This window comes from Anomaloglossus baeobatrachus, chromosome 5 (genome assembly GCF_048569485.1).
Source record: "Anomaloglossus baeobatrachus isolate aAnoBae1 chromosome 5, aAnoBae1.hap1, whole genome shotgun sequence".
Classification (NCBI taxonomy): domain Eukaryota; kingdom Metazoa; phylum Chordata; class Amphibia; order Anura; family Aromobatidae; genus Anomaloglossus; species Anomaloglossus baeobatrachus.
Genome location: NC_134357.1, coordinates 68,804,563 through 68,831,652, shown reverse-complemented (window position 1 = coordinate 68,831,652; position 27,090 = coordinate 68,804,563). Strand labels below are relative to the sequence as shown.

At 45.0% G+C, this 27,090-nt stretch overlaps 1 protein-coding gene across 1 annotated transcript in view; it reads right to left on the bottom strand.

The window, feature by feature from the left end:
- Nucleotides 1-27,090, bottom strand: part of LOC142312631 (scavenger receptor cysteine-rich domain-containing protein DMBT1-like) — a 660,637-nt gene that overhangs the window by 41,980 nt on the left and 591,567 nt on the right. Inside the window, exons 19-20 of the mRNA XM_075351627.1 lie at nt 23,662-23,960; nt 4,545-4,862 (exon numbers count right to left, since the gene is read on the bottom strand). Coding sequence (XP_075207742.1) covers nt 4,545-4,862; nt 23,662-23,960 — 617 coding nt within the window. The remainder of the gene's footprint in view (nt 1-4,544; nt 4,863-23,661; nt 23,961-27,090) is intronic.

Sequence of the window (27,090 nt, the reverse complement as noted above, 5' to 3'; positions counted from 1 at the left end):
GCCCCCTTTTGATAAAGAAAAAGATGCTTTGCATGAAGCACTCTCAAAAATATGCATGCCTTTCCCGTCCCCTGGCTGACCCAGGGGAAGAAAAGTCCTCTGAGAGCCATGACTTGTTCATCTTGGTTCTTTTAGAAACACAGCAAGGGGACTCCAACCACAGTCTCCCTCGTTTCCACTAACTGGGCCACACACACCCCACTTGACTGGCATTGGTTGAGCCCCCTTTTAAAAAGAAAAAGATGCTTTGCATGAAGCACTCTCAAAAATACGCGTGCCTTTCCCGTCCCCTGGCTGACCCAGGGGAAGAAAAGTCCTCTGAGAGCCATGACTTGTTCATCTTGGTTCTTTTAGAAACACAGCACGGGGACTCCAACCACAGTCTCCCTCGTTTCCACTAACTGGGCCACACACACCCCACTTGACTGGCGTCGGTTGAGCCCCCTTTTAAAAAGAAAAAGATGCTTTGCATGAAGCACTCTCAAAAATACGCGTGCCTTTCCCGTCCCCTGGCTGACCCAGGGGAAGAAAAGTCCTCTGAGAGCCATGACTTGTTAATCTTGGTTCTTTTAGAAACACAGCGCGTGGACTCCAACCACAGTCTCCCTCGTTTCCACTAACTGGGCCACACACACCCCACTTGCCTGGCATCGGTTGAGCCCCCTTTTGAAAAAGAAAAAGATGCTTTGCATGTAGCACTCTCAAAAATACGCGTGCCTTTCCCGTCCCCTGGCTGACCCCGGGGAAGAAAAGTCCTCTGAGAGCCATGACTTTTTCATCTTGGTTCTTTTAGAAACACAGCGAGGGGACTCCAACCACAGTCTCCCTCGTTTCCACTAACTGGGCCACACACACCCCACTTGACTGGCATCGGTTGAGCCCCCTTTTAAAAAGAAAAAGATGCTTTGCATGAAGCACTCTCAAAAATACGCGTGCCTTTCCCGTCCCCTGGCTGACCCAGGGGAAGAAAAGTCCTCTGAGAGCCATGACTTGTTCATCTTGGTTCTTTTAGAAACACAGCGCGGGGACTCCAACCACAGTCTCCCTCGTTTCCACTAACTGGGCCACACACACCCCACTTGACTGGCGTCGGTTGAGCCCCCTTTTAAAAAGAAAAAGATGCTTTGCATGAAGCACTCTCAAAAATACGCGTGCCTTTCCTGTCCCCTGGCTGACCCAGGGGAAGAAAAGTCCTCTGAGAGCCATGACTTGTTCATCTTGGTTCTTTTAGAAACACAGCGCGGGGACTCCAACCACAGTCTCCCTCGTTTCCACTAACTGGGCCACACACACCCCACTTGCCTGGCATCGGTTGAGCCCCCTTTTGAAAAAGAAAAAGATGCTTTGCATGAAGCACTCTCAAAAATACGCATGCCTTTCCCGTCCCCTGGCTGACCCAGGGGAAGAAAAGTCCTCTGAGAGCCATGACTTTTTCATCTTGGTTCTTTTAGAAACACAGCGCGGGGACTCCAACCACAGTCTCCCTCGTTTCCACTAACTGGGCCACACACACCCCACTTGCCTGGCATCGGTTGAGCCCCCTTTTGAAAAAGAAAATGATGCTTTGCATGAAGCACTCTCAAAAATTCGAGTGCCTTTCCCGTCTCCTGGCTGACCCAGGGGAAGAAAAGTCCTCTGAGAGCCATGACTTGTTCATCTTGGTTCTTTTAGAAACAAAGCGCGGGGACTCCAACCACAGTCTCCCTCGTTTCCACTAACTGGCCCACACACACCCCACTTGCATGGCATCGGTTGAGCCCCCTTTTGATAAAGAAAAAGATGCTTTGCATGAAGCACTCTCAAAAATACGCGTGCCTTTCCCGTCCCCTAACTGACCCAGGGGAAGAAAAGTCCTCTGAGGGCCATGACTTGTTCATCTTGGTTCTTTTAGAAACACAGCGAGGGGACTCCAACCACAGTCTCCCTCGTTTCCACTAACTGGGCCACACACACCCCACTTGCCTGGCATCGGTTGAGCCCCCTTTTGAAAAAGAAAAAGATGCTTTGCATGAAGCACTCTCAAAAATACGCGTGCCTTTCCCGTCCCCTGGCTGACCCAGGGGAAGAAAAGTCCTCTGAGAGCCATGACTTGTTCATCTTCGTTCTTTTAGAAACACAGCGCGGGGACTCCAACCACAGTCTCCCTCATTTCCACTAACTGGGCCACACACACCCCACTTGACTGGCATCGGTTGAGCCCCCTTTTGAAAAAGAAAAAGATGCTTTGCATGAAGCACTCTCAAAAATACGCGTGCCTTTCCCGTCCCCTGGCTGACCCAGGGGAAGAAAAGTCCTCTGAGAGCCATGACTTGTTCATCTTGGTTCTTTTAGAAACACAGCGAGGGGACTCCAACCACAGTCTCCCTCGTTTCCACTAACTGGGCCACACACACCCCACTTGCCTGGCATCGGTTGAGCCCCCTTTTGAAAAAGAAAAAGATGCTTTGCATGAAACACTCTCAAAAATACGCGTGCCTTTCCCGACCCCTGGCTGACCCAGGGGAAGAAAAGTCCTCTGAGAGCCATGACTTGTTCATCTTGGTTCTTTTAGAAACACAGCGCGGGGACTCCAACCACAGTCTCCCTCATTTCCACTAACTGGGCCACACACACCCCACTTGCCTGGCATCGGTTGAGCCCCCTTTTGAAAAAGAAAAAGATGCTTTGCATGAAGCACTCTCAAAAATACGCGTGCCTTTCCCGTCCCCTGGCTGACCCAGGGGAAGAAAAGTCCTCTGAGAGCCATGACTTGTTCATCTTGGTTCTTTTAGAAACACAGCGAGGGGACTCCAACCACAGTCTCCCTCGTTTCCACTAGCTGGGCCACACACACCCCACTTGCCTGGCATCGGTTGAGCCCCCTTTTGAAAAAGAAAAAGATGCTTTGCATGAAGCACTCTCAAAAATACCTGACCCAGGGGAAGAAAAGTCCTCTGAGAGCCATGTCCACATTGTCAGTGGACAGACACGTGTGCTTATCTGCCAGCAGACCCCCAGCAGCACTGAAGACAGGTTCCGAGAGAACGCTGGCTGCAGGACAGGACAAGATCCCCAAGGCGTACGTGGCGAGCTCAGGCAATTTATCAAGATTGGAAGCCTAAAATGAGCAGGGCTCAAGTTGCACAATAATGGAATCGATGTTTCCTTGCATATACTCATATATCTGTGTGTCCTCCTCTTTTTTCTTGTCCAGCTGTTTTGTTTTCGCATTAGTATATGTCCTTTTCACTTTCCCATGTGTTTGAGTTGTTTGTCACCTTTTGGACACCTTTGAGGGTGTTTTCTAGGTGTTTTTTTGTGTTTGTGATTGCCTGCCATTGTTTCCTATGCAGTTCGAGTTCGGTTCGTCGAACGTTCGACGAGCCGAACTCGAACGGGACCTCCGGTCGGTGAACCGACCTCGAGCCGAACCGGGACCGGTTCGCTCATCTCAAATCATTACCCCAAATCTGTTCAGAAACTACTGTTGGACACATAGCATTGCTTGGAAGGGACATAGTGGCATTTATATTCTGTAGCTCAATTTTGGCTAAAATATTGTAGATTGTGGAAGCCATTTTGCATCTTCAGAGCCCCTAATATGCTAAAACAGCAAAAAAAAAAAAAAAATTGAAGCCATATTGGAATCTACAACCCTCAAGGAATTCATGTATAGGTATTGTGAACATCTACGTCTAACGGGTGCTTTACAGAGCTTTATAACATTGGATGTTAAAATGAAAATTATATTTTTTTCCACTAAAATGCTGCTTTATACTTAAGTTTTTCATTTTTCCAAGTCTTAAAAGAAAAAGTGGACCACACAAATGGTTGTGAAATTTCTCCTGAGTTTGCTATTACCCAATTTGTGGTAGGAAACTGCTGTTTAGGCACTTTGCAAGGCATAAAATGGGAGGTGCGCTATTTCAATTTAGGACCACCATTTTGGCTGTAATATACTGTATACATCATTGTCACATTTGAAGAATCCCTTACATGCAAAATCAGCAGAAACCCCCACAAGTGACCCCATTTTGGAAACTCTCCATTGACAGCAGTCTGACCCTATTCTCAAAATAAATTTGGATCATTGTGGTGGGACCTGCATCAATCATTCCTTTGTCACAGAGCATGTGTATATATAAGATTTACTTGTGCTTTGTCACCTTAGTAAAGTAGTATTGACATGACAGTAAAAAAACTAGAAAGTAAATAGAATTTGAAAAAAAAACATAGTAAAAAATATTAAATGTTTATTAAGTCTTTTGTTAGTATGTTTCCGCTAAAAAAAGTTTAACTTATCATCATTTCATGGTTGGGTTATTAATGACCTCACAAAGTAATCCTCCTATCCCACATAAAACATAATAGCAGCTGGGTGGTGATGGGGCAGAAACCAATATACCTCTAATCCTCTAGGACTTCCCTACAAAATCTATTTTTTTGTTTACAGTACCCTAAGTTGTAGACAGTCTAAAAATATTATCTACCTGAACTCTAACATCTATGATAAAACATGGAATGATAACAAATGACTAAAAAGAATTTCTTCTATCTGACTATACCTGTGCAGACAACTCCAGCATCTTCATTGTGGCCACAGTTGTTTACTGTATATGGTTGGTGTTGACAGTCCCATACACGTTGTTCATTGCCGGTACATTGCACATCATCCAATACAATTTTTCCTTGTCCTTGGCCAAAAGCAGCACTGCCATTAGCTGCAAGTGCGTTGCCACAATGTAACTGCCTGCATACAACTTGTGCAGCGTTCAAATCAAAATAATCATCACACACAGTTCCCCATGCTCCATTATAGAGGATTTCTACACGACCGTTACATTGACCATTGCCATTTACCAGTCTTAAAGACATGTCTGAACCTAAAAATAAAATAGGAAAATTGTCATTTCCAAAAATTTTACACTTTAAATAGTCTCAATGAAATAGTCCAAACAGGGTAGTCAACTTAATCTTATTTTTTCTTTACATTTTATAAAAAAAACCCTGAAAGACAATACTTTTTATAGACACATGGAAAAACCATGGGAAATCATTAAGATTACAAGTGATATTTGTCTGCAGTCCATATATGTGATAAGAAACCATTAGCTGCATTCACTGAAAACTAAAACATGATGATAAATGCAGTCAAAAGAACTTGTATAAGTTTTTTCAGGCTCAAAAACATCATGGACGCCTTACTTATTTTTGCTGACAGGGCCAAAAAGTGACTAATTTTTATGCACTGTCATGAAGGTTCTGGATGGCTGGCTCCACTTTTTTCTAACCTGCACAAAATATTGAATAAAAGTGCAATGTCAACGGGTCAACTTCCATCTTAATCGGAATTCCAGCCTTCTGATATCCTGTTTTCCCTCACTTATACATGCATTAAGAGAGTGAATATTCTTTTTTAACTGAAATTCTCTTTAAACCTCATGCACAGGACCTTTGAAGCGTGTGGTAACAAAAAATGGATATCATCCTTTATGTTCTCTACCGCCTTTTTCATTCTACTTTTTTGCCACAATTAATTTAACTCTTGAGACAGTGAGTGCTGCTATTTTTATTTCTTATCTTGAACCACTTTTATACTTCCACTTTTATACGCTATAGATATGTGTGAACCTCTGTGTCCAGTCTTGGCATCTCGGTGTGCCAAAAATTTACAATTTAATTCCATACCATTTAAAATAATTAGTATGGGTCATTTGACAAATATATTCTTTACATTAGCATCATTTTTGAATTGTATTTTTTTGTTAAACATGTAGAGGGGTTAAATTTTTAACAGTAACTTTTTTATTTTTGCCACAAACGTTACAAAAAATGTTTTATTACGGAGTCTGGACCACTTCAAATTTAAAATGACTTTTAGCGACCTACATTTAAAAAAAAGCCTATAAGTGATCCCATTTTTATTAACTGACTTTTGAAAGTACTCAAAAACACATTTAAAAAGGTAATTATCCCTTCAGGCGCTTTAGTTATTTCTACAAAAATGTTACTTTGGTCCTATATTTTACATTTTTTCAAGAGTGGAAGGAGAAAAGGGACCTCATAATTTTTTGTGCAATTTATGTTGAGTCCGTTAATACTGAATTTGTGGTCAGAAACTACTGTTTGGGTGCAAAGCAGGGCTAGTAAAGGAAATGCACTTTTTGTTTTTTAGAGTATAATTTTGGATGTAAAAGACTGAAAGACTGCAGACAGCATGTTGCATTTGTGGAGTCTCTAGAGAAGCAAAACAGACGAAAAGATTAGAAGTGACCAATCTTTAAAACTACACCACAGAAGGAAATCATTGAGGTGTGTGTTGAGCATATTGAACACATAGGTGATTCACAGATGTTTACAACATTGGGGCGTCGATTTGAAAAACAACAAATTGTTACTGTGGCCTCTAATGTTTAATTTTCCAAAGAATTAAGAACAGAAAAATAATCAAAAAATGTGTTGTGAAATGTTTTTGATTACATCATTACCCCAAATCTGTTCAGAAACTACTGTTGGACACATAGCATTGCTTGGAAGGGACATAGTGGCATTTATATTCTGTAGCTCAATTTTGGCTAAAATACTGTAGATTGTGGAAGCTATTTTGCATCTTCAGAGCCCCTAATATGCTAAAACAGCAAAAAAAAAAAAAAAAATTGAAGCCATATTAGAATCTACAACCCTCAAGGAATTCATGTATAGGTATTGTGAACATCTAGGTCTAACGGGGTCTTTACAGAGCTTTATAACATTGGATGTGAAAATGAAAATTATATTTTTTCCCACTAAAATGCTGCTTTATACTCAAGTTTTTCATTTTGTCAAGTCTTAAAAGAAAAAGTGGACCACACAAATGGTTGTCAAATTTTTCCTGAGTAGAGTTGAGCGCGGTTCGCGGTTCAAGGTTCTCCAGTTCGCGGCTCGAGTGATTTTGGGGGCTGTTCTAGATCGAACTAGAACTCAAGCTTTTTGTTAGAGCTCGATAGTTCTAGATACGTTCGAGAACGGTTCTAGCAGCAAAAAGACCAGCTAATTCCTAGCTGGCTTTCCGCTGTAATAGTGTAAGTCACTCTGTGACTCACACTATTATGACATTTTAGTGTATAGTGTGCGGGAACTGCGCATTCAGATCACTGCTGTATGTATAATGGCGATCACCATTTTTTTTTCCTTGTCTTCCTTCCCTAAGCGCGCGCGTGTAGTGGGGCGGGCCAGCATGTCAGCCAATCCCAGACACACACACAGCTAAGTGGACTTTTAGCCAGAGAATCAACGGCATGTGTGATAGGATGTCTATGTCACATGTCCCTGCATTATAAAACCGGACATTTTCCTCCAGCACGCCATTATCTGCCTTCTGCGTCCATGGTGTCAGACATCACTGGCGCAGCTCTTATCGCCGATACTGCTGTATATGCTCCATACACAGCACTGGACAGCTTAGGGATAGAACTTTCTATCAGTTCTTTTAAGGGCTCATACCGGCAGGGTCAGAGCCATAGGTGACAGAGTTTAAAACAGAGTTTAACAGCTACACAGGATGACAGCGTCTGTGTAGCTAAGGTCAGGGATTTCCTCGCTGCATTTCCTCATTAGGAGGGATAGAAAGGCAGGCTTCCTTTCCTCTACCCAGAGACCCACAACCCTGCCACTGTACCCTCCTGCCCTTTGCACACTCCAACTCATTGTTACTAAGCCATTATACTAGCAAACACTGAGTGAACTTAGTGGCATCCTAAACGTGGCTATTGGACTTCTGTATAGTCCCACTAGTGCAAAGATATTTGCAGCACGTCTGCCTGCATTGCACACTCGAACTCATTATAACTAAGCCATTATACTAGCAAACACTGAGTGAACCTAGTGGCATCCTAAACATGGCTATTGGAGTTCTGTATAGTACCACTAGTGCAAAGATATTTTTTCAAGAGTGGAAGGAGAAAAGGGACCTCATAATTTTTTGTGCAATTTATGTTGAGTCCGTTAATACTGAATTTGTGGTCAGAAACTACTGTTTGGGCGCAAAGCAGGGCTAGTAAAGGAAATGCACTTTTTGTTTTTTAGAGGATAATTTTATATGTAATAGACTGAAAGACTGCAGACAGCATGTTACATTTGTGGAGTCTCTAGAGAAGCAAAACAGACGAAAAGATTAGAAGTGACCAATCTTTAAAACTACACCACAGAAGGAAATCATTGAGGTGTGTGTTGAGCATATTGAACACATAGGTGATTCACAGATGTTTACAACATTGGGGCGTCGATTTGAAAAACAACAAATTATAACTAAGCCATTATACTAGCAAACACTGAGTGAACTTAGTGGCATCCTAAACGTGGCTATTGGACTTCTGCATAGTCCCACTAGTGCAAAGATATTTGCCGCACGTATGCCTGCACTGCACACTCAAACTCATTGTTACTAAGCCATTATACTAGCAAACAATGAGTGAACCTAGTGGCATCCTAAACGTGGCTATTGGACTTCTGTATAGTCCCACTATTGCAAAGATATTTGCAGCACCTCTGCCTGCATTGCACACTCCAACTCATGATAACTAAGCCATTATACTAGCAAACACTCAGTGTACCTAGTGGCATCCTAAACATGGCTATTGGACTTTGCTATAGTCCCACTAGTGCAAAGACATTTGCAGAACCTCTGCCTGCATTGCACACTCCAACTCATGATAACTAAGCCATTATACGAGCAAACACTCAGTGTACCTAGTGGCATCCTAAACGTGGCTATTGGACTTTGCTATAGTTCCACTAGTGCAAAGACATTTGCAGCACCTCTGCCTGCATTGCACACTCCAACTCATGATAACTAAGCCATTATACTAGCAAACACTCAGTGTACCTAGTGGCATCCTAAACGTGGCTATTGGACTTTGCTATAGTCCCACTAGTGCAAAGACATTTGCAGCACCTCTGCCTGCATTGCACACTCCAACTCATTATAACTAAGCCATTATACTAGCAAACACTCAGTGTACCTAGTGGCATCCTAAACGTGGCTATTGGACTTTGCTATAGTCCCACTAGTGCAAAGACATTTGCAGCACCTCTGCCTGCATTGCACACTCCAACTCATGATAACTAAGCCATTATAATAGCAAACACTCAGTGTACCTAGTGGCATCCTAAACGTGGCTATTGGACTTTGCTATAGTCCCACTAGTGCAAAGACATTTGCAGCACCTCTGCCTGCATTGCACACTCCAACTCATTATAACTAAGCCATTATACTAGCAAACACTCAGTGTACCTAGTGGCATCCTAAACGTGGCTATTGGACTTTGCTATAGTCCCACTAGTGCAAAGACATTTGCAGCACCTTTGCCTGCATTGCACACTCCAACTCATTATAACTAAGCCATTATACTAGCAAACACTCAGTGTACCTAGTAGCATCCTAAACGTGGCTATTGGACTTTGCTATAGTCCCACTAGTACAAAGACATTTGCAGCACCTCTGCCTGCATTGCACACTCCAATTCATTATAACTAAGCCATTATACTAGCAAACACTCAGTGTACCTAGTGGCATCCTAAACGTGGCTATTGGACTTTGCTATAGTCCCACTAGTGCAAAGACATTTGCAGCACCTCTGCCTGCATTGCACACTCCAACTCATGATAACTAAGCCATTATACTAGCAAACACTCAGTGTACCTAGTGGCATCCTAAACGTGGCTATTGGACTTTGCTATAGTCCCACTAGTGCAAAGACATTTGCAGCACCTCTGCCTGCATTGCACACTCCAACTCATTATAACTAAGCCATTATACTAGCAAACACTCAGTGTACCTAGTGGCATCCTAAACTTGGCTATTGGACTTTGCTATACTCCCACTAGTGCAAAGACATTTGCAGCACCTCTGCCTGCATTGCACACTCCAACTCATTATAACTAAGCCATTATACTAGCAAACACTCAGTGTACCTAGTGGCATCCTAAACGTGGCTATTGGACTTTGCTATACTCCAACTAGTGCAAATACATTTGCAGCACCTCTGCCTGCATTGCACACTCCAACTCATTATAACTAAGCCATTATACTAGCAAACACTCAGTGTACCTAGTGGTATCCTAAACGTGGCTATTGGACTTTGCTATATTCCCACTAGTGCAAAGATATTTGCAGCACCTCTGCCTGCATTGCACACTCCAATTCATTATAACTAAGCCATTATACTAGCAAACACTCAGTGTACCTAGTGGCATCCTAAACGTGGCTATTGGACTTGTCTATAGTCCCACTAGTGCAAAGACATTTGCAGCACCTCTGCCTGCATTGCACACTCCAACTCATTATAACTAAGCCATTATACTAGCAATTTTTGCAGCCAGTTTAAGGGCCGTAGTTGCATTGTCAGGGATATTTTTTCTTTATTATTCTGCTGTTAATAAAGCTAGACCACCACTGCAATCTACACCACCTCTCAATTTTTACTACCACATTTTCAGTCCACAATCTTGTCGCAATCAACATGAGTGGCAAAATGACAGATGCTAGTGGAAAGGGGAAGAGGCGTGGTGGAAAAGGCAAAAAAGGTTTTGTCCGTGGGGAAGGTGGCAAAGCTCCATTATCATCTGCTGAAGATAGACCATCTACCAGCAAAAGTAAGATGTCTACTACTTACCGTGGACAATCCGATGTGCTCCCTTTTTTACGGACACGAACAACAGGAACAAAGGTAGATGATGGCCAAAAAAGGAAAATGCTTGAATGGATCTCAAGTGGTCCAACAAGTGCCCTCTCAGCCACTTCAAGTACCGCATCCAAAAAACACCAGTCCTCTGAGTTGTCATCCCAATCAAACTTGATTTCTCCCAGCTCTGAAGTCTCCATCAGCCCTGCACAGTATGGTGGAACTGAGATGGCTGAGTCTGCAGAGCTGTTCAGTCACACTATAGCCTGGGAATCAGAGGTCTGCTCCCAAGCTACAGTGAGTACAGAACAGGAAATGGTCTGCAGTGATGCCCAGAACCTTTGTGACTCTGATTCAGGCCGTGAGGACCAAGTTTCGGAGCATAATGTTGACCCTTTGTCACAAACTGTAACACCTGTTGTTGTAGACAATGAGGAACGAGGAACATACTGATGAAGATGAGACTCAGATACCCGATTGGGATGACAACTTAAATATTCGGTCAGGGCAAGAAGAGGCTCGGTCTGAGGGGGAGGGGAGTGCAAACACAACAATTGATGATGAAGTTCTAGATTCCACCTACTGTCAACCCACAGTCAGGCACTCGAGGAGGTCAACAGAGGTGGTGGAGGAGGATGCAACTGATGACGAAGTTACCTTGCGCCTTCCTGGACAGAGTCGGAGTACTGGTAGCATGTCTACAACTGCATCCTCAGCCACCACTCTGCCTCTGAGCATTATTCGGGGTGGATCAACAGGTCGCATGGCCTCTAAGCCTTGCCTAGCCTGGTCCTTTTTTGACATAGAAAAAGATCGCCCAAATTATGTGATCTGTAAAATTTGTCATGGTTCTCTTAGTAGAGGTCAAAACCTCAGCAGTTTGACAACTTCTTCCATGAATCGTCACATGAATAAATATCATATGGCCCGGTGGGAAGCTCACCGTGCTGCAATGCGGCCTAGCGGAGCGAACCATCCACCGCCTACCCCTTCCAGTGCATCCGCGCGCTCGTCATCTTCTAGGACTGTGGGGACAGCTGTCACACCTGTTTTTCCACCCACAACTTCCACCACTGTAACCGCAACAGGCAGTTTGCTTGGTAGGTCATCAGTTGTTTTGGAAGGGGAAACAAGTGAGTGTGTACAGCTCTCTCAGACATCGATAGCACCAACTTTGGATGAAGGCAACATCATGTCTCCGCCTGCACTTTCCTCACAAACCTGCATTTTTCCAGGGACACCCTACTCAACACCGTCTACACACAGCAGCCAGATCTCTGTCCCTCAGATATGGACAAATAAAAGGCCATTTCCTGCGACCCATGACAAAGCTAAGAGGTTGACTCTATCCCTCTGTAATCTGTTGACTACAGAAATGCTGCCTTTCCGCCTAGTGGACACACAGGATTTTAGAGACCTTATGTCTGTCGCTGTGCCCCAGTACCAGATGCCTAGTCACCACTACTTCTCTAAGAAAGGTGTGCCCGCGCTACACCAGCATGTCGCACACAACATCACCGCTTCCTTGAGAAACTCTGTGTGTGAACGGGTGCATTTCACCACCGATACTTGGACCAGTAAGCATGGACAGGGACGTTACATGTCGCTCACTGGGCACTGGGTAACTATGGTGATAAATGGTGAAGGGTCTGCTGCACAAGTCTTGCCGTCCCCACGACTTGTGTGTCAATCCTCTGTCTGTCCAAGTTCCGCCACTGCTTCTGCATCCTCCACCTCATCTGGGTCCTCCACCTCCGCCCCAAGCCTGCCTGGTCAGGCCACCAGCGTTCTCACTGCGCAGAAGGAATCACGCACCCCTCATTACTATGCTGGCAGCAGAGCGCAACGGCATCAGGCGGTCTTTAGCTTGACATGTCTTGGGAATAAGAGTCACACAGCTGAGGAGTTGTGGTCAGTTCTGCGGTCCGAGTTTAATAAATGGTTGTCTCCACTCAACCTGCAGCCTGGTAAGGCCGTGTGCGACAATGCTGCAAACCTGGGTGCGGCCCTTCGCCTGGGCAAGGTGACACACGTGTTGAACCTTGTCGTGCAGCAATTTTTAACACACTATCCCGGCCTAGATGGCCTTCTAAACAGGGCACGAAAACTGTCTGCTCACTTCCGCCGTTCAAGCGCCGCAGCTGAGCGACTTGCATCGCTCCAGAAGTCTTTCGGCCTGCCGGTTTATCGCCTGAAATGCGATGTGGCGACACGCTGGAATTCAACTTTCCACATGTTACAGCGACTGTGGCAGCACCGCCGTGCCCTGGTGCAATACGTCATGACGTATAGCCTGGGCCAACGGGATGCAGAGGTGGGGCAGATAACCCTGATGGAGTGGTCTCAGATCAAGGACCTATGCACCCTTCTGCACAGTTTCGACATGGCGACTAATATGTTTAGCGCTGACAATGCCATTATCAGCATGACGATTCCAGTCATTTACATGCTGGAGCACACGCTAAACACTATTCGGAGTCAGGGGGTGGGACAACAGGAAGGGGATGAACTACAAGAGGATTCATATGCGCAAGACACAACAACATCACCAAGGTCCAGACGTTCATCATCACCAAGGCGCCAGGCATGGGAGCATGGGGGACAGGGATCAACAAGGGCGCATGGTAACAGGCGAGATGTTGAGGATGGTGCAGGAGGACATGAAGAAATGGAGGACGAACTGTCCATGGACATGGAAGACTCAGCAGATGAGGGAGACCTTGGTCAAATTTCAGTTGAAAGAGATTGGGGGGAGATGTCAGAGGAAGAAAGAACGGTTAGCACCTCTATGCCACAAACACAGCGTGGACTTGGTCCGCATGGCTGCGCAAGACACATAAGTGCCTTCTTGTTGCACTACCTCCAACATGACCCTCGTATTGTCAAAATTAGAAGTGATGATGACTACTGGCTTGCCACACTATTAGATCCCCGGTACAAGTCCAAATTTTGTGACATAATTCCAGCCATAGAAAGGGACGCACGTATGCAGGAGTATCAGCAGAAGCTGCTACTCGATCTTAGATCCGCTTTTCCACCAAACAACCGTGCAGGTGCAGGGAGTGAATCTCCCAGTTGTAACTTGACAAACATGGGACGGTCTCGTCATCTTCAACAGTCTACACGTACCAGTAGCAAATAATATGTTGATCTCCCTAAGGTCAACAATGCTTACACGTACCAGTAGGACCGTATCTGGTGCTGGTAACAGCAATTTTATGGAATCTTTTCATAATTTTTTTAGACCCTCCTTTGCAAGGCCACCAGAGACAACAAGTCTGACACATAGTCAACGGCTGGAGAGGATGATACAGGAGTATCTACAAATGAACATCGATGCCATGACTTTGCAAATGGAGCCTTGCTCATTTTGGGCTTCAAATCTAGAAAAATGGCCAGAGCTATCCAGTTACGCGTTGGAGATTTTGTCGTGTCCAGCTGCCAGCGTTGTCTCTGAACGTGTCTTCAGTGCTGCTGGGTGTGTGCTGACAGATAAGCGCACGCGTCTGTCCAGTGACAATGTGGACAGACTGACGTTCATCAAAATGAACAAGTCATGGATCCAGAAGGAATTTACTACCCCTGTGTCATCCTGGGGAGAGTAAATGCTTGTGGATTTGGAATGTGCTTGATGCAAATCTAGCTGTGAAGTGTACAACTAGGGCACAAGTGCTGCCACTGAAGGGGTGGGTGTGTGTGGGGCCCAATTTTTGTAAAAAAGGGAGACTCCGCTTGGAGTAACCCTTGCTTGCTGTGTTTTTAAAAGAAGCCAAGATGAACAGAGCTGGGATCAGGAAAGACTTTGCTACCTACCCCGGTGTCATCCTGGGGACGGTTAAGAATAGCGTATTTTTTAATGTGCTTGATGAAAATCTAGCTGTGAAGTGTACAACTAGGGCACAAGTGCTGCCACTGAATGGGTGGGTGTGTGTGGGGCACAATTTTTGGAAAAAAGGGAGACTTCGCTTGGAGTAACCCTTGCTTACATTGTTTTTAAAAGAAGCCAAGATGAACAAGTCATGGTTCAGCAAAGACTTTGCTACCTACCCTGGTGTCATCCTGGGGACGGATAAGAATGGCGTATTTTTGAATGTGCTTGATGCAAATCTAGCTGTGAATTGTACAACTGGGGCACAAGTGCTGCCACTGAAAGGGTGGGTGTGTGGGGCACAATTTTTGGAAAAAAGGGAGGCTCCGCTTGGATAACCCTTGCTTGCTGTGTTTTTAAAAGAAGCCAAGATGAACAGAGCTGGGATCAGGAAAGACTTTGCTACCTACCCCGGTGTCATCCTGGGGACGGTTAAGAATAGCGTATTTTTGAATGTGCTTGATGCAAATCTAGCTGTGAAGTGTACAACTAGGGCACAAGTGCTGCCACTGAAGGGGTGGGTGTGTGTGGGGCACAATTTTTGGAAAAAAGGGAGGCTCCGCTTGGAGTAACCCTTGCTTGATGTGTTTTTAAAAGAAGCCAAGATGAACAAGTCATGGTTCAGCAAAGACTTTGCTACCTACCCCGGTGTCATCCTGGGGACGGATAAGAATGGCGTATTTTTGAATGTGCTTGATGCAAATCTAGCTGTGAAGTGTACAACTAGGGCACAAGTGCTGCCACTGAAAGGGTGGGTGTGTGTGGGGCACAATTTTTGGAAAAAAGGGAGGCTTCGCTTGGAGTAACCCTTGCTTGATGTGTTTTTAAAAGAAGCCAAGATGAACAAGTCATGGTTCAGCAAAGACTTTGCTACCTACCCCGGTGTCATCCTGGGGACGGATAAGAATGGCGTATTTTTGAATGTGCTTGATGCAAATCTAGCTGTGAATTGTACAACTGGGGCACAACTGCTGCCACTGAAGGGGTGGGTGTGTGTGGGGCACAATTTTTGGAAAAAAGGGAGGCTCCGCTTGGAGTAACCCTTGCTTGATGTGTTTTTAAAAGAAGCGAAGATGAACAGAGCTGGGATCAGGAAAGACTTTGCTACCTACCCCGGTGTCATCCTGGGGACGGTTAAGAATAGCGTATTTTTTAATGTGCTTGATGAAAATCTAGCTGTGAAGTGTACAACTAGGGCACAAGTGCTGCCACTGAATGGGTGGGTGTGTGTGGGGCACAATTTTTGGAAAAAAGGGAGACTTCGCTTGGAGTAACCCTTGCTTACATTGTTTTTAAAAGAAGCCAAGATGAACAAGTCATGGTTCAGCAAAAACTTTGCTACCTACCCTGGTGTCATCCTGGGGACGGATAAGAATGGCGTATTTTTGAATGTGCTTGATGCAAATCTAGCTGTGAATTGTACAACTGGGGCACAAGTGCTGCCACTGAAGGGGTGGGTGTGTGGGGCACAATTTTTGGAAAAAAGGGAGGCTCCGCTTGGATAACCCTTGCTTGCTGTGTTTTTAAAAGAAGCCAAGATGAACAGAGCTGGGATCAGGAAAGACTTTGCTACCTACCCCGGTGTCATCCTGGGGACGGTTAAGAATAGCGTATTTTTGAATGTGCTTGATGCAAATCTAGCTGTGAAGTGTACAACTAGGGCACAAGTGCTGCCACTGAAGGGGTGGGTGTGTGTGGGGCACAATTTTTGGAAAAAAGGGAGGCTCCGCTTGGAGTAACCCTTGCTTGATGTGTTTTTAAAAGAAGCCAAGATGAACAAGTCATGGTTCAGCAAAGACTTTGCTACCTACCCTGGTGTCATCCTGGGGACGGATAAGAATGGCGTATTTTTGAATGTGCTTGATGCAAATCTAGCTGTGAAGTGTACAACTAGGGCACAAGTGCTGCCACTGAAAGGGTGGGTGTGTGTGGGGCACAATTTTTGGAAAAAAGGGAGGCTTCGCTTGGAGTAACCCTTGCTTGATGTGTTTTTAAAAGAAGCCAAGATGAACAAGTCATGGTTCAGCAAAGACTTTGCTACCTACCCCGGTGTCATCCTGGGGACGGATAAGAATGGCGTATTTTTGAATGTGCTTGATGCAAATCTAGCTGTGAATTGTACAACTGGGGCACAACTGCTGCCACTGAAGGGGTGGGTGTGTGTGGGGCACAATTTTTGGAAAAAAGGGAGGCTCCGCTTGGAGTAACCCTTGCTTGATGTGTTTTTAAAAGAAGCGAAGATGAACAGAGCTGGGATCAGGAAAGACTTTGCTACCTACCCCGGTGTCATCCTGGGGACGGTTAAGAATAGCGTATTTTTGAATGTGCTTGATGCAAATCTAGCTGTGAAGTGTACAACTAGGGCACAAGTGCTGCCACTGAAAGGGTGGGTGTGTGTGGGGCACAATTTTTGGAAAAAAGGGAGGCTTCGCTTGGAGTAACCCTTGCTTGATGTGTTTTTAAAAGAAGCCAAGATGAACAAGTCATGGTTCAGCAAAGACTTTGCTACCTACCCCGGTGTCATCCTGGGGACGGATAAGAATGGCGTATTTTTGAATGTGCTTGATGCAAATCTAGCTGTGAATTGTACAACTGGGGCACAACTGCTGCCACTGAAGGCGTGGGTGTGTGTGGGGCACAATTTTTGGAAAAAAGGGAGGCTCCGCTTGGAGTAACCCTTGCTTGATGTGTTTTTAAAAGAAGCGAAGATGAACAGAGCTGGGATCAGGAAAGACTTTGCTACCTACCCCGGTGTCATCCTGGGGACGGTTAATTATGGCGTATTTTTGAATGTGCTTGATTCAAATCTAGCTGTGAAGTGTACAACTAGGGCACAAGTGCTGCCACTGAAGGGGTGGGTGTGTGTGGGGCACAATTTTTGGAAAAAAGGGAGACTACGCTTGGAGTCACCTTGCGGTGTTTTACATGATTTTAGAAGGGCGTGCCATGCCTATATCTGTGTGTCCTCCTCTTTTTCCTTGTCCAGCTCTTTTGTTTTCGCATGAGTATATGTCCTTGTCACTTTCCAATGTGTTTGTGTTGTGTTGTGAGTTGTTTGTCACCTTTTGGACACCTTTGAGGGTGTTTTCTAGGTGTTTTTCTGTGTTTGTGATTGCCTGCCATTGTTTCCTATGCAGTTCGAGTTCGGTTCGTCGAACGTTCGACGAGCCGAACTCGAACGGGACCTCCGTTCCGCGAACCGACCTCGAGCCGAACCGGGACCGGTTCGCTCATCTCTAGTTATAGCAAACTCAGGGAATTCATTGCTGCATTTGATAATTCGGAGGCATAGAAAGTAAGGCATCCTTTAGCTTTTCCTTCTGTTCGTAGACAGCATCTACAAGTCCACAACCGAAGAGCAATTTCTCCTCCACGTGTAAGTGTGGAGAGGCAGCTAGTGCGCATTCGTGTGCCGATTTACCCCAGCTGCAGCCTAACTACAGTGTTTTGCCTAGTGAGTATGCTCAGCCTAACTGTGCTATTCCTGAGGCTAAGTCTTCATTTCGGGATGCAGCGCATGCCCCCACACTTAGTGTGAAAAGCCTCTTTGCACAGGTACTTGCATTCCATGCCGGGTCTAAGTCCTGTTTTGTGCCTAGACACCATGCTAAAGCTGATAGTCTTTTTTCAGAGACTGTATTTCATGCAACTGACCATGCTCAGGCACTTACTGCATCAGAGACAAGGTCCGGTAATGAACTCTTTCGCCCTGCCCCTGATGTGGGGGGCCCATATAGACCTCAGGGCATCAGGTGTCCTGACGATGTGGGCAGGCCATTACCAAATGGCTTGCAGAGGCCCGCCCCTATGACTTGTCACCTCATTATTGATGGTCAGACGATGACTGGTGAGGTGTTTGTGTCGTGGCAGCCATGACGTCATTATCGAAGTTGCGGTTCCAAATAGGACGCTAGTTATGCCACTCATGACGTGTCACTCTGCTTTTGTCTCCAGGAGGTGCATTGTGGTCCACCCTGGTTTGGGGCGGACCCAGGTTATAAAAGGGGCTGGAACAAACAAGGAGGTGCGCAGTCTTCTGTTATGCTCTGAAAGAGCACACCTCCATGTGTTGAACCCATTGCGGCTTTAGGCCAGAGGTAGGCAGGGATAGGGCGTCGATGCAGGCCGCCACCACAGTTGGTAACGCAGAACGGTTAAGACCAGCTCCTGACCTACAAGTCCTGCTTGTAAAGCCCAGTGGCATTAACAGGCCTGCTGCTGCTGATGCGCCTGCTGTCCACAGGTGTGGCCCCAATGCACACGGTCAGCGTACTGAATGGCCCCTGTGATGTTAACAGGGAGTTCCTGGGCTGGGTGGGCGTGTGGACCCTGTGACGCTAACAGGCCTCCCACTCTCAAGATCCGAGTGGCGTCTAACTCGGTTCAGGCATATCTTAGTTTCATAGCCACACAGCTCTGTATCCTCCACCTAACCTTCCAGTTGCCAACCTCTCCTTTTCCATCTGGGAGCACGGTGGACATTGACTGCTGATGGGGATATATACCTTTCTCTTTCTTTTCTTATTAATTTTCGTTATATAGCGGTAACATAGTATATACCACCTTATCCAAATCTGCCAGTCCCACCGTAACAGATGGTGTTTCTTCATCAAATGTTACTTTTGCTTAACCAACAAACCCACGGACAAAAACTTTTTTCCCCTTTCCAACACACCTGTTCCCCTTTCCACCAGCATCTATCCTTTTTCAACTCATTTGGTATATGACCAAAAGTGCCACTCTGCAGGGACACCGTACTCAATGCCGTCTCAGCAAAGCAGCCAGCCCTCGGTCCCTCAGATGTGGACAAGTAAAAGACCATTTGCTCCTATCCATGACAAAGCGTTGAGATTCACTCTTTGCAGCACTGGTGTTTACTGATAAAAGCAGATCTAAGAATCCGTACCACCTTCTGCAGATTCTCCTGTATACGTGCGTCCCTTTTTTATGACAGGAATTATTTAGCCAAATTTGGTCTTGTACCGAGGATCTAACAGTGTGGCAACCCAGTAGTTAGCATTACTTCGAATTCGTACAATCCGAGGGTCATGTTGTAGGAGGACCAAGTCCTTGGTTTGTTGGTGGCAGAGAGGTGAGAATCGTGCCTCCTTCCTCTGCCCTCTCCCCCCAACCTCGCACAACCGAAATGTGAGCAAGCTCTCACTCATCTGCTGAGTCTTCCATGCCCATCACAAGTTCGTCCTCCATTTCTTCATGGGCTCCTGCACCTTCCTCAACAATTTTTGCTGATACTATGCGCCCTTGTTAATCCCTATCTCCCACCATGACTGCCGCCTAGGTGCCGCTCACCGTATGGACCTTGTACATCTTATTATCCCTTCTGCATATGACTCCTCCTGTACTTCCTCCCCTTCCTCTTGGACCAACACCTGACTCCGAATAATGCTTACAGTGTGCTCCATCTTGTAGATGACCAGAATTGTCACGCTGAGAAAGGCATCGCCAGTGCTAAACATCTTCGTCGACATTTGTAAACTGTGTAGAAGGGTGCATAGGTCCTTGATCTGACACCACTCCAGCAGCGTGATCTGCACCACCTCTGTATCAAGTTAGCCCAGGGTATACGTCATGCCGTATTTCAGCAGGGCTCTGCGGTGCTGCCACAGATGCTGCAACATGTGCAGATTCCAATTCCTGCGTGTCGGAACATCGCATTTCCGGCGTTTAACCGCCAGACCCTAAGACTTCAGAAGCGATGAAAGTTGTTGAGCTGCTGGGTGCGAAGGATGAAAGTGAGCACATAGCAGCGTGCCCGCTGCACCAGGCCATGTAGGCTGGGATGGTATTTTAAAAATTGCTGGAGAATCAGATTCAACACGTAAGCCATACAAGGCCCGTGTGTCACATTGCCCTGATGAAGGGCCGCAGACAGGTTTGCATCATTGCCGCACACGGCTGTTAAGTCACCAACGTAGTCCACTCAATCAATTTGTACTCCGGTCGCCGGGTGACAACGTGTTCCTTTCGTGCATAGTGCTGATGATGGGAAAGGAGTCGATGCCAGCGGCGCAGGTGGACGCAGGTTATGCTCACCCACTGGGCTGCGTTACCTTGACAGATGCAGAACCATAGGCTGAATGTAGGTGGTGGGTATCTCACAGATGAAGTACCATCATTCAGCTACAACCAATGGGAAGACACCACACCCTTTTTTAGGCCCCTCCTGTCTGCAGACCACTGCCAGACAAAGCTATGAACCCCTTGTTACTGTTACCCTCAGTTCAGTTTTATGAGTTTGTGTGCTTGTTACCTGACTACTTTTCCTGCTTGCTGTTTATGTACCTCGTTGGCCGATCCGCATTTCACCTCTGCTTGTTTTCTGATTAAGTCCTGGCCATCCCATTCTGTTCCTCTTCCTCAATTAATGTTTTTGACCCTGCATGACTACTATTCTCTGGAACTGCAGCCTTCCACAGGTATTGATCAACTTGGGCCCTGTGTAATTCCAAATCACTGTATAGGGGTTAAAGGGTTTCAGGGTTCTGGGTGTCCAGCTTGGTGAGTGGCTTGCCTCTAGCCTATCCCTTACAGCCCATCTGAGTGTGTCGATCCAGGCAGGCGTTACACCGTGCCCTCTGCAGAAGGCCATGTAGGCCGGGATAGTGTTTTAAAAATTGCTGGACAACCAGGTTCAACACATGAGCCATACAATGCACGTGTGCCACATTGCCCTGAAGAAGGGTCGCAGACTGGTTTGCATCATTGTCGCACCCGACCTTCCCTGGCTGCTGGTTGAGTGGAGACAACCATTGATGAAACTCGGGCTCACTCTCCAGAGCTAACCGTCCACAATTCCTCAGCGGTGTCTCACTTTTCCCCTACATTTCAAAGTAAACATTTGACTGCCTGATGGCCTTGAGCTCTGCTGTCAGCATAGTAAGGAGGTGTGTGGGATTCCTTGGGCGCAGTTACAATGCGGGTGGCCTGACCACACAGGGTTTGGGCCGAGGTGGAGGAACCACACGAGGTTGAGGAGGCAGAAGCAGTGGAGGAACTTGTACATACAGATGAAGGATTGACACACAAGTCGTGTATACGGCAAGACTTGTACAGCAAACCCTTCTCCATCTCTCACCATAGTTACCCAGTGCCCAGTCAGCAACATGTAACTCCCCTGTCCATGCTTACTGGTCCAAGTATCTGTGGTGAAATGCACCCTGTCACACACAGAGTTTCTCAAGGAATCGGTGAGGTTGTGTGCGACCTGCTGTGGTAGCGCGGGCACGCCTTTCTTGGAGAAGGAGTGACGACTGGCCATCGGCTCTTGGGGCACTGCAATGGGCATAAGGTCTCGAAAATCCTCGGTCTCAAAAGGGTGTAACGGCAGCCTTTCTGTTGCCAACAAGTTGCAGATGATGAAACTCAACCTCTTAGGCATGTCATGCCCTTCGAAAATCATGTAAAACACAGCGAGGGGACTCCAACCACAGTCTCCCTCGTTGCCACTAATTGGGCCACACACACCCCACTTGACTAGCATCAGTTGACCCCCCCTTTTGAAAAAGAAAAAGATGCTTTGCATGAAGCAATCACAAAAATATGCGTGCCTTTCCCGTCCCCTGGATGACCCAGGGGAAGAAAAGTCCTCTGAGAGCCATGACTTGTTCATCTTGGTTCTTTTAGAAACACAGCGAGGGGACTCCAACCACAGTCTCCCTCGTTGCCACTAATTGGGCCACACACACCCCACTTGACTGGCATCAGTTGACCCCAGTTTTGAAAAAGAAAAATATGCTTTGCATGAAGCACTCTCAAAAATACGCGTGCCTTTCCCGTCCCCTGGATGACCCAGGGGAAGAAAAGTCCTCTGAGAGCCATGACTTGTTCATCTTCGTTCTTTTAGAAACACAGCGAGGGGACTCCAACCACAGTCTTCCTCATTGCCACTAATTGGGCCACACACACCCCACTTGACTGGCATCACTTGACCCCCGTTTTCAAAATGAAAAAAATGCTTTGCATGAAGCACTCTCAAAAATACGCGTGCCTTTCGCCTCCCCTGGATGACCCAGGGGAAGAAAAGTCCTCTGAGAGCGATGTCCACATTGTCAGTGGACAGACACGTGTGCTTATCTGCCAGCAGACCCCCAGCAGCACTGAAGACAGGTTCCGAGAGAACGCGGGCTGCAGGACACAACAAGATCCCCAAGGCGTACGTGGCAAGCTCAGGCAATTTTTCCAGATTGGATGCCTAAAATGAGCAGGGCTCAAGTTGCACAGTAATGGCATCGATGTTTCCTTGCATATACTCATATATCTGTGTCTCCTCCTCTTTTTCCTTGTCCAGCTCTTTTGTTTTCACATGAGTACATGTCCTTGTCATTTTACCATGTGTTTGTGTTGTGTTGTGAGTTGTTTGTCACCTTTTGGACACCTTTGACCGGTTCGCTCATCTCTACTCCTGAGTTTTCCAACACCCAATTTGTGGTAGGAAACTGCTGTTTAGGTACTTTGCAAGGCATAAAATGGCAGGTGCGCTATTTCAATTTAGGACTACCATTTTGGCTGTAATATACTGTATACATCATTGTCACATTTGAAGAGTCCCTGACATGCGAAATCAGCAGAAACCCCCACAAGTGACCCCATTTTGGAAACTCTCCATTGACAGCAGTCTGACCCTATTCTCAAAATAAATTTGGATCATTGTGGTGGGACCTGCATCAATCATTCCTTTGTCACAGAGCATGTTTATATATATAAGATTTACTTGTGCTTTGTCACCTTAGTAAAGTAGTATTGACATTACAGTAAAAAAAATAGAAAGTAAATACAATTTGAAAAAAAAACATAGTGAAAAATATTAAACGTTTATTAAGTCTTTTGTTAGTATGTTTCCGCTAAAAAAAGTTTAACTTATCATCATTTCATGGTTGGGGTATTAATGACCTCACAAAGTAATCCTCCTATCCCACATAAAACATAATAGCAGCTGGGTGGTGATGGGTGGTGATGGGGCAGAGACCAATATACCTGTAATCCTCTAGGACTTCCCTACAAAATCTATTTTTTGTTTACAGTACCCTAAGTTGTAGACAGTCTAAAAATATGATCTACCTGAACTCTAACATCTATGATAAAACATGGAATGATAACAAATGATTAAAAAGAATTTCTTCTATCTGACTATACCTGAGCAGACAACTCCAGCATCTTCATTGTGGCCACAGTTGTGTACTGTATATGGTTGGTGTTGACAGTCCCATACACGTTGTTCATTGCCGGTACATTGCACATCATCCAATACAATTTGTCCTTGTCCTTGGCCAAAAGCAGCACTGCCATTAGCTGCAAGTGCGTTGCCACAATGTAACTGCCTGCATACAACTTGTGCAGCGTTCAAATCAAAATAATCATCACACACAGTTCCCCATGCTCCATTATAGAGGATTTCTACACGACCGTTACATTGACCATTGCCATTTACCAGTCTTAAAGACATGTCTGAACCTAAAAATAAAATAGGAAATTTGTCATTTCCAAAAATTTTACACTTTAAATAGTCTCAATGAAATAGTCCAAACAGGGTAGTCAACTTAATCTTATTTTTTCTGGACATTTTATAAAAAAAAAACCTGAAAGACAATACTTTTTATAGACACATGGAAAAACCATGGGAAATCATTAAGATTACAAGTGATATTTGTCTGCAGTCCATATATTTGATAAGAAACCATTAGCTGCATTCACTGAAAACTAAAACATGATGATAAATGCAGTCAAAATAACTTGTATAAGTTTTTTCAGGCTCAAAAACATCATGGACGCCTTACTTATTTTTGCTGACAGGGCCAAAAAGTAACTAATTTTTATGCACTGTCATGAAGGTTCTAGATGGCTGGCTACACTTTTTTCTAACCTGCACAAAATATTGAATAAAAGTGCAATGTGTCAACGGGTCAACTTCCATCTTAATCGGAATTCCAGCCTTCTGATATCCTGTTCACCCTCACTTATACATGCATTAAGAGAGTGAATATTCTTTTTTAACTGAATATTCTCTTTAAACCTCCTGCACAGGAATTTTGAAGCGTGTGGGTAACACAAAATGGCCATCATCCTTTTTGTTCTCTACCGCCTTTTTCATTCTACTTTCTTGCCACAATAAATTTAACTCTTGAGACAGTGAGTGCTGCTATTTTTATTTCTTATCTTGAACCACTTATATACTTCCACTTTTATATGCTATAGATATGTGTGAAACTCTGTGTCCAGTCTTGGCATCTCGGTGTGCCAAAGATTTACGTTTAATTCTATACCATTTAAAATAATTAGTATGGGTCATTTGATAAATATATACTTTACATTAGCATCATTTTTGAATTGTATTTTTTGTTAAACATGTAGAGGGGTTAAATGTTTAACAGTAACTTTTTTATTTTTGCCACAAACGTTACAAAAAATGTTTTATTGCGGAGTCTGGACCACTGCAAATTTATAATGAGTTTTAGCAACCTACATTTCAAAAAAAGCCCAAAAGTGACCCCATTTTTATTAACTGACTTTTGAAAGTACTCAAAACCACTTTAAAAAGGTAGTTATCCCTTCAGGTGCTTCAAGGAATTAAAATGAAGAAGTGAAAAGAAAAAATTAGTTATTTCCACAAAAATGTTACTTTGGTCCTATATTTTTCATTTTTTAAAGAGTGGAAGGAGAAAAAGGACCTCATAATTTTTTGTGCAATTTATGTTGAGTTCGTTAATACTGGATTTGTGGTCATAAACTACTGTTTGGGCGCAAAGCAGGGCTAGGAAAGGAAATGCACTATTTGTTTTTTAGAGGATAATTTTGGATGTAATAGACTGAAAGACTGCATACAGCATGTTGCATTTGTGGAGTCTCTAGGGAACCAAAACAGACGAAAAGATTAGAAGTGACCAATCTTTAAAACTACAAAATAGAAGGAAATCATTGAGGTGTGTGTTGAGCATATTGAACACATAGGTGATTCGCAGATGTTTACAACATTGGGGCGTCTAATTGAATAACAATAAATTGTTACTGTGGCCTCTAATGCTTAATTTTCTCAAGAATTAAGAACAGAAAAATAATCAAAAAATTTGTTGTGAAATGTTTTTGATTACATCATTACCCCAAATCTGTTCAGAAACTACTGTTGGACACATAGCATTGCTTGGAAGGGACATAGTGGCATTTATACTCTGTAGCTCAATTTTGGCTAAAATACTGTAGATTGTGGAAGCTATTTTGCATCTTCAGAGCCCCTAATATGCTAAAACAGCAAAAAAAAAAAAAAAAATTGAAGCCATATTGGAATCTACAACCCTCAAAGAATTCATGTATAGGTATTGTGAACATCTAGGTCCAACGGGTGCTTTACAGAGCTTTATAACATTGGATGTGAAAATGAAAATTATATTTTTTCCCACTAAAATGCTGCTTTATACTCAAGTTTTTCATTTTGCCAAGTCTTAAAAGAAAAAGTGGACAACACAAATGGTTGTGAAATTTCTCCTGAGTAGAGTTGAGCACGATTCGCGGTTCGCGGTTCTCCAGTTCGTGGTTGGAGTGATTTTTGGGGCTGTTCTAGATCGAACTAGAACTCGAGCTTTTTGCTAAAAGCTCGATAGTTCTAGATACGTTCGAGAACGGTTCTAGCAGCAAAAAGCAGGGCTTTTTACAGCTACAGTGTGCAGGAGCCATCGCTGGCAGCCTGCCAGAATCTGGTCACCAAGATAAACATCGGGTATCCAAGCAAAGCGCTTTGGTTAGTAACCCGATGTTTATCCTAGTTACGTGCAGGAAGCCCACACTTCCCCGCTCAGCTCGCTCCGCCCCCTCCTGCCCGCGGCATGTACACATGTACACACACACACACTCTGCACACATGGCCCCGCTCGTCTTACCTGCGGTGATGAAGTCCTGCCATCTCGACCTCAGCGCTGTCACTGTCCTCCATGTCCTCCATGGCCGCTGCTTGTCACATCACCTTCTCTCGCTTCCGACCCGAGACTGACTAGCGGTGACGTCACGGGCCTCTCACGATACTTGGCTGTGAAGGTGGCGGTCATTGAACTCAGTGACAGGGGCTGTCAGCAGTGCAGGAGATCAGCGCAGGTAATGTACCTCGCTGACAGCAGCACTTGTCATCCCCTGCAGTGACCTGGGCTGACCCATTGATGTTAGCTCAGGTCACTGCACTGCTCTCCCAGCCAATGGGGAACATTCTGCTCTTCATTGACTGGGACAGTGTGGATCGTCATGGCAACCCCTTGGATTACACCAGACCTGTATTTGTTTTTATTTCTAATAAATTGGTTAAAGAGGGAATGTGGGGAGTGTTTTTTCAAATAAAAATGTGTTTGTCGTCTATTTTTTTTTATTACTGACTGGGTTGGTGATGTCGGGTATCTGATAGATGCCTGACCTCACCAACCCCAGGGCTTGATGCCAGGTAACATTACACATCTGGTATTAACCCCATATATTACCCCGTTTGCCACCTCACCAGGGCGTGGGATGAGGTGGGGCGAAGCACCAGGATTGGCACATCTAATAGATGCGCCACTTCTGGGGCGGCTGCGGCCTGCTATTTTTAGG